Genomic DNA, 7,845 nt, shown 5'->3' on the forward strand with positions numbered 1-7,845 from the left:
GGCTTCTTTGCATGCTGGACACTAAAAAAAGCTGTTTCAGCGCAGGAACTCCAACTATAAAAACAGTGTGAGGAGAAGGAGGGTGTGGAAGAACCGCTGAAGATTCGCAGCTACTGTTTACCAAGGAGCATAGCGGAAATAACAAATGCAGAGGCCAGGTTTATGTGACATTTCTAAACTGCAGACGATTTTTAAATAAAGTCTGCACGTCTTCTGACTTGCAAGTTTTGTAGAATTAATCTTCAAATTTTTTTTGTGGAAAGCAAATTTCTGAAAAACAGGAAAAAGCAAAACAGGGATAGACATTGTAGTTTATTGATGGTAATTTTACAGGTCGCAGGCTACAAGACTAGCAAACTGGAACGAGTGAAGACTGAGTTATTATAAAAATAAAAAAGTTATATCAGTCATAATTATGGCTTTTTTAAAGTCCTATTTAAAAAGAAGTTTAAAACAGTGGTTCTCAGCCAGTGAGTCACAGAACTGCTGTTGATCGGTGTGAGGACAACAGAGTTACACGCAGTTTTTAATTTGTGGATGGTGCCAGCACCCAAACACTATTTTTAATCACATGAACATTGTTATTTCAACTTATGTTTTTCTAAAATGATATGCAGTTTTCTTTGCCATTTCTTTGTACAGCCACACAATCTCTCGCTTACTCCAAACTGGACTGTGGTCTTCTTCTTGTTTTTATTCCAAACACCAGGAACGCTGCAAAATTACATACCAGCAGCATCACATTTGTCTAAAATAACATCATCTTATGCAACTGATTGTGACTTCTACATCAGACTTTGGTTCTGATGCAAAGCCAGTTGGGAACCACTGGCTTGAACCCCTTTTAGGATAGCAAAAAAAAGCAGCATTGCAGTGAGAGTAAACACACACACACAAAGCAGCTATAACCAAGCAAACGCAGAGTCACTGGTGAGATAAATGTGGTCAAACGATGTTGAACTGGCACACGGATGGCTTCTCGTCGCGGCAGTTCTCGTCAAACCACTTCCCCTGGGAGGCTGCAGAGAGCACAGCGCAGTTCTGGGACATGCTCCCGTCTGGCTGGGGGGACCTAAAGTTGGACGTGTCCCAGTTTTTGTAGGTGATGCTGCTGCTGGTCTGGTCGATCCAGGTGCCCTCAGTTACCATATCGTTGATGCCCAGCCACGCCTGCTCATCTGGGCCGATGCTTTGGCGGACGTAGTCTCTGAGCTCATCGTTCTCATCCTTGGATGTAGGTGTGCCAAGGACACCGCCCAGGGCGTTGCAGTCTTCGCTGGCGGTGTGATAACGTTTCCTCACAGGGTCACTCAAGAAACACTTGCCATTGATCTTTTTGCCTTTTAAACAGACTGCAGAGGGGAGAAAAAAAGGAACTGATGGTTAAATAAGAACAGTAAAATGCTTTTTTTTTTTTTTTTAATGTTTCTTGTTTTTGTGAGGACTTTTTTTGATAATGATATGCAGGAAAAATTTAGCTTTGTTATCATGGCGAACACAACTTTAAAAAAAGAATGTATGTGTTTGTTTTCCAGAAACAATATGATTTTCTGTTCAGAACAGTGGGGCAAACGTGTTTTCCAGATTAAAATATGGCATTTTAAAGACTCCACATGTATCTAATCTGCACTTATGTTTAACTGAAGCATGCTTCAGGATATTGGATCCAACTTAAATACATATTTTGTTCTCTCAACTGTAATCCATATCAGACAGAAGTGAGACTAAGAAGTGCGTCTGTCTCCACTCTGCTGGTGTGATATTAAAGGCATATTCACCTTCAATCACCAGTGACTAGGATCAGCCCAAGCACAGTTTATGAAGGAGGACACGTCAACAAGTGTTATATAGATAAACGGGCTAAAATGGATAAAATAAGTTGATGTTGCATGAATAACTGTGAGAAATTGTGTTGAATAATCTAAATGGGTAGAGTGAGTGAAAGTGTGTACTGGAAATTCTTACTCTGACTTGACTGAAAACATATAAGATGCATGCACACTAAAAAAATCAAACAATGATTAAAAACAAGAATTCTGATATTTTGTGTCTTATTAATAATATGTGACAGCTAGTTTATAGTGCATGCATATTTTTTAAATAAAATATCAAATGTCTTAAGGTAGATTTAACAACTGGCCCCAAAGCAAGGTAAGCAAGGACTGTTATACACTGTTAACTTGCATACACTCGTACACTTAAGGGTTTTATCACATGACGGTGCAGGTAGTGCCTTCTCTTGATGACTGTTTTAACTATGAACTGTTTTAAACACCAGGTTTACCTCTTTGCAGAGCCTGCTGCTCCTTCAGTAGGTTGAGCTCCTGGACGATGTCATCGATCTGTTTCTGTAATTGCACAATAGCAGCATCCTTTGTTGTATCTGATTCCAGACATACAAGAAATTTTTTTAGAAAAGGTTAATTGTGCAAACTCAGTGATCAAACAGCTTTAGAGTGTTTTAAGTAAGAGGAGACTCTTAAGACTCTCTACCTTTTTTCATGGGCTTCTTCTTTGTTGGAATCTGCTGAAGCGAGGAGCTTACGAGCAGCAGCACTCCTAGGAGCAAACACACTCCTTTGAACTCCATGGTTAGACCTGTCGAATGAGGCTGAATCAACGTGGACGCTTGCAATTTATCCATCTCCCTCCCTCTCTCTTTCTATTTGTCCCTCTCACACACTCCCTCTCATCCCCCAGAAGATGGAAAAATTATGTAGTCTGAAAGTGCTGTTTGTAGGAATAACAGTCCAACCTCAGAAGCCTTTAAGGATGGCGTGTGTGCGTTTCTTTTGGCTCCAGACTATTCACGTGGAGGTTGAGGGCTAACCAGAGCCAGGCCTGGAAAGCAGGTGTAGACCTGCAGACTGAGGCCAGACAGTGTGAAGCAGCTATTACATAAGCCCTCTGCAGCTTTCATGAAGGTGTATAAAAAAAGACAAACAAAGAGCGACTCTTCTGTTGCATAAGACCCTGCATAACTCAGCTGTAGTTTTACTGGCTCAAATTATTATAGTTTCATCCACAGCATATGGCTAAAATTTGACCTGTAAGTTTTATTACTGCAGATGTTTTTGACAGCAGTGAAGGTGCATTATGATCCTTTAGTAGATGAGATGCAGGATATTTTCTTTTTTTTAGTTTCAGACTTCGCACTGAAAGATTTAGGCAATGGCTCAAACTTTGCCCAAATGTCAGACGGATCCAAAGCAAGAGCTTGTTTTGGATCAGTCTGTTGCCTGCCTGTGCACACACCCTCACCCTGTCTGAGGACAAAGTGGAAATCATCCAGAGTCACATCTGGTCCTTCTGTAAGATTCCACTACACTTATTCCTCAGCTGACACGTGGCAAACACAAAAGGATGCAGAAAGACTGGACAGTTCCAGTGTAGGTCTGCTGAGAGAGGGCAGTGCAGATTTCAAGAATGGAAAGTTTTGCATTTGTGGGGAGTTAAAAAACAACAACCCATTCACTGATGCGGAGCAAACTTTAAAGATAAATGAACACAAACACTAAGTATTGTTCAAGGTTCATATTAGGCCATTTTTCCAACCATTTGCATCATAATAAGTATTTTAAATAATCTGCACTTCATCTTCTTCCTGACTTTGTAACAGCTTGAAATCAGACTAGAACTAAAACAGACAAACAATTAGCCCATAGAAAATATTTTGATAATCAATTAATTATTTTAAGCAAAATGCCAAAAATTCAGTCTTTATTGACAGCAACTTGAATATATTTGGTTTTGGGCAAAAGAATACTGGTGGCCGCAAGTGCTTCCCCTGAGCCTCCTACTATATGCACGTATGGTATAAATGTGAAATAATAATAATAATAATAATAATAATAATAATAATAATAATAATCCTTCACTAGCTTCAGCTTTCAACCAGACATATCTTCTACAAAGCTTCATCTGTTGTGATTCAGATGCCACATAAAACAATTCCTCTATCAATCTGTGTGCAAACAAAACAACAACAAAAACGTATCTGAAAAAACAAATATAAGCAGAGTACAAATAAACACTTTATTAGAAAATTATGTATACATGTAAACACAAACTTGGAAACAGGAGCGGATTTTTAGCCCAAAAAACCAACTTTCTGTCTCTTTTTTCCGAGACTCTCTTCCTGTTCCAGCAGCTTCATGAGAGGAGCGTGGAGGGCTTTCCCAACTCTTTTGCCCGCCTGCAGAAAACAAGCAAAGAAAGAAAGAAAGAAAGAAAGAAAGAAAGAAAGGAAATAAACAATCCACCTATTTTTCTGCCACTTATCCAGGTTTGGGCACGGGGCAGCAGTGTAAGCAAAGATGACACTTGGCTCTGCCTAGAAATTCTGTCTATAAAAGTAGTGCCCATTGACTTATGGTTGAAATGCAGCAGCCCAGGTTCAAGTTCAACCTGCAGCTCCAACTCCACGTGAGAATATAAAGGATTCCTTTTAACTGAAGGTCAAATGTTGCTGCTTTAAAATGTAAATAAGGTTAAAAGCACAATTTGTTAATTCTTCAGCTGTGCTGAGAGGAGGCCAGATGGCTGAGGAGCGAAGCTGGGCTCACCTCTGTCATTTCAAAGATGCTCTCTGGGTCCAGACTGCCTCCGCCCACCTTCCTCATACAGGTGATGGTGCCCTTGTGCGTGACGGAGATTATGAGGCTTGCCACAGAGCAGGCCTTCTCCTGCAGTGTTGCATCCACCACATGTCTGTGTCCCACCTGCAGAAACACAGTGAGCCGCATGTAGCACTATGGTGTGGTGACAGTCATCACCTCTGAGCATCAGCAAGTGAGCTCACCTTGCACAAAGTCACTATACAGGGAACGTTTTCTACGTTGAGTCTCATACAGTCGTAGGGGTCGTCAGACAGCTCAATTTCTTTTCCTCCTTCTTCATCGGATGATATGTGAACTTTGGGAATTCTGTCGGTGGAGTAATCAAGACTTTTAGTAAGATTTCATTTGTGCAATATTAAATAAACTGTAAGATGCCAAAAAATCTCAAACGGAGACTCACTTTGTGTTGAAGAGAGCCGCCTTGATAGCTACTGATATGGCATCGTACAAGTTTCCATCACACTGCAGGAGCTGTGGAAGCATAAAAACATGAGATTTGACCCAAGTTGTTTGGATTTATTTGGAAATGTTCAAGCAAATCTTAACACCTCTACACTGCTAACAACTCTTACTATACAAACAGGAAGAAAAACGTAAATGCAGGAAAACAGCCTTGTCATTTTGAGGATAAAAGCAGAAGCACAGCCCATAAGAATCACATGTAGGGTTGTGATGGAATAATTGTAATTATTTATTAGTTTTTTGTGCTAAAATATGTCAGAAAATTGTGAAAATGACTGGTGTAGTAAGTTCTCAGTCAAATTATTGTCCAAAAATAACTTGTTCTGTCTAAAAACAATAAATTTATTATTGCAGAAAACAACTGTGGAGCAGCAGAGGAGAGGATTTTGGCTGGATCACTAGTCAAAATTCAATGACGCTCAAATGGAGGGCAAAAAAAACTGCAGTCATGGAGAAAGGGAGCTGCAGTGTACAGTGCACGTTTTCTTTATTTTTGCACACTAGAAAAAATAAATATTAAAAAAGAAAAAAAATTTTAGGAAGCAAAAGGCAGCGTTGGACACTACGACTCACCAGCACATCCACATAGAGCACCCAGCAGTGTTCTCCAGCACATATGCAGAGGCTCTTCAGATCGATGCTGCGTTTGTTGTTGAAGACTTTGTAGAGGGTGTTACTCAGCTTCGTGCCCAGCTCCTCACCCCCTCTGCCCTCAAACTCGGGGGTCGCATTGGCCGAACTGAAGAAGAAACAACCCAGCTATGTCGTACAGCAGGAGCTTATCCCAGAGTAAAGCTTGCTAATCTTGCTACCTCTCTTCACACAAACACGTTATGTATGGTCATATGATGATACTTTCTTTAGTGGACTATGGTGGAAATCCAGGGAACAGATAATGCAACACTACCTCCTGGTGGCAGCACATCCATTAAAACACTCACTTAACTTCAAGTGATTTTTTTTACTTTCAATGTCTTTAAAATCTTTAATTGCTGATGCAAAAATTTTGATTTGAATTCAAGATTTTTCACCTAAACACTGTAAAAAATGACGCGTACCCACGTTTAAACCAACGGGGTGTAACAACTCTTCCGAGCCACAGCCTGGCTTACCTTTCAACTCCCCACAAAACAAAAAACAAAACAAAAAAACAGTTGTTTTTTTTAAACCACATTCATGAATAGAGAAAAAATACACTTAATTATTCTGGGGTATTTTTTTTTGTTTTTATTCTGGGGTATTTCTAGTTCTTTTTATATAACAGCAGCTGTTGCACTTTTACCTATTCTCACGCTGCCAAATAAATCTTACAGAAAATAATGAGAATAATGAGAATAATGAGAATAATAACTGTAATAATAATAATTAATCAAATCAGAAGTAATCAAAATCAGTACATGTTTTAGCACCAACTCTGCTGCTACACTATACAGTTTGTGCCCGTCAATAATACGTAAAAATAAAAATAAAATAATTCTGTGATTAACACAGAAAGCAAATTTCGATAATCACTGTGAAGATTGTAGAAAATGCCGTGGGACCTTTTCCCCCCTCTGTTAAATCCATAGTGGCACCTCTGGGCTCAAACACACACTTGATTACAGCTCTCACCAGACACATGTGCTTTAACGTGGAATTACCAGCTTCAAGTGGAATAGTGAAATCATATTGTGGATGTTTGTATCCCTATTTTGGCCACAGTTTCAGAATTGTTATACCCCTCATAAACAGAAATATCATTTAGCAGCATACATACCAATCAACAAAGAACTCCAAATAGCCCTCGGCTGGCACCGTTGGCCTTGGTTTTCCAATCTCTGCCTTAACACCCACAAGAACCGCTGTGTGCCCCTGAAAGAGAGACAAACCATGGAGTGATATAAAAAGGTTGGTCTGACAGTGGAACCTGGAAATGAGCTTCAACAGCACTCTGACTTCTGAAAAGCGTACTCATGCCTTCACTTCATCTCAGCTTTACTACTAACAGTTTTCATTCATCTGCCAAGTCATTCAGGTTTTGCTTTGCTGACTGTAGCTGGACTAAAACCCTGTGGGAAGCCTCTTAAGTGACAAGTGAGATCACATATCAGCCATTGTGGCTTCTTTACACTGGCTCCAAGTCAAATTTAGATGTGATTTTAAGAATTCGTTTTTGCGTAAATCGTTTAATGATCATTAAATTTCAGTCTTTCAGCTGTTCACACATGCTGCCTGATTTAATTACCAGCGTGACTTTGGCGGATCCGTCTGTGTTGGAAACCACATCGGTCTCTATTTCCATGTGTCTGTAGTCCTCGCAGCCTCGTCCATCCACCCTTAAGTCATCCTGAAGACCAGGAAGAAACATGTCAACAGAGACAGTGCTAATGCAGCTAGCTTCCTATCGCTAAAGCTCATAAATACATTTAAAATGATTTTAACAGAATAAACAAAAGTCTGGTGCTGTATTTTTTTAACATGTTTGTTAACAACTTACTCGTATGCCGTGTAGTATGTACACTTTTTCAGCCTCACTAACTTGCACTGTTGCCATTTTTCAGAAACACTTTCAGCATGTGTGTGTATGTCTGTCGCTTTACCCCTGCGTCATCAGAAGACGACAATGGGGGAAAAATCCGAAGGGCATGCTGGTTGTTTGAGTTTTCTAATAATCTTTACAGGTAAACGCCCCACCCAACAAACACAAGACAGTGACCTCCTAAAAACAAAGATATTCCACTGATGTTGACACGAAAAGCAACTTAAAGTTTGAACAACCCTTTAC

The 7,845-nt window shown here is 39.9% G+C and overlaps 2 protein-coding genes across 2 annotated transcripts; both read right to left on the reverse strand.

Moving 5' to 3' along the window:
- Positions 1 to 299: 299 nt before the first annotated feature.
- LOC101477454 (tetranectin) lies at positions 300 to 2,648 on the reverse strand. Its single transcript, XM_004548994.4, has 3 exons — positions 2,494 to 2,648; positions 2,285 to 2,383; positions 300 to 1,352 (listed from the first exon to the last, which is right to left on the reverse strand). Exons 1-3 carry the CDS (start codon positions 2,642 to 2,644, stop codon positions 946 to 948), a joined length of 657 nt encoding a protein of 218 aa, XP_004549051.1. The 5' UTR covers positions 2,645 to 2,648; the 3' UTR covers positions 300 to 945.
- Positions 2,649 to 4,021: 1,373 nt separating this feature from the next.
- On the reverse strand, positions 4,022 to 7,715 carry exosc7 (exosome component 7). Its single transcript, XM_004548995.4, has 8 exons — positions 7,558 to 7,715; positions 7,306 to 7,407; positions 6,838 to 6,932; positions 5,655 to 5,820; positions 5,020 to 5,090; positions 4,802 to 4,925; positions 4,566 to 4,721; positions 4,022 to 4,195 (listed from the first exon to the last, which is right to left on the reverse strand). Exons 1-8 carry the CDS (start codon positions 7,612 to 7,614, stop codon positions 4,091 to 4,093), a joined length of 876 nt encoding a protein of 291 aa, XP_004549052.1. The 5' UTR covers positions 7,615 to 7,715; the 3' UTR covers positions 4,022 to 4,090.
- Positions 7,716 to 7,845: the final 130 nt, after the last annotated feature.

This window comes from Maylandia zebra, linkage group LG22, assembly GCF_041146795.1.
Source record: "Maylandia zebra isolate NMK-2024a linkage group LG22, Mzebra_GT3a, whole genome shotgun sequence".
Classification (NCBI taxonomy): domain Eukaryota; kingdom Metazoa; phylum Chordata; class Actinopteri; order Cichliformes; family Cichlidae; genus Maylandia; species Maylandia zebra.

What these genes read in the sequence shown, in the direction of transcription:
- LOC101477454 (XM_004548994.4), bottom strand. Translation starts at nt 2,644, where the DNA reads ATGGATAAATTGCAAGCGTCCACGTTGATTCAGCCTCATTCGACAGGT. An exon ending in GAAGAAGCCCATGAAAAAAG is followed by an intron (nt 2,384 to 2,493) that starts GTAGAGAGTCTT and finishes GTCTGGAATCAG; the next exon opens with ATACAACAAAGGATGCTGCT. An exon ending in GCAGCAGGCTCTGCAAAGAG is followed by an intron (nt 1,353 to 2,284) that starts GTAAACCTGGTG and finishes TCCCCTCTGCAG; the next exon opens with TCTGTTTAAAAGGCAAAAAG.
- exosc7 (XM_004548995.4), bottom strand. Translation starts at nt 7,614, where the DNA reads ATGGCAACAGTGCAAGTTAGTGAGGCTGAAAAAGTGTACATACTACAC. An exon ending in GCGGCTCTCTTCAACACAAA is followed by an intron (nt 4,926 to 5,019) that starts GTGAGTCTCCGT and finishes CTCCACCGACAG; the next exon opens with AATTCCCAAAGTTCACATAT. An exon ending in GTATAGTGACTTTGTGCAAG is followed by an intron (nt 4,722 to 4,801) that starts GTGAGCTCACTT and finishes GTGTTTCTGCAG; the next exon opens with GTGGGACACAGACATGTGGT.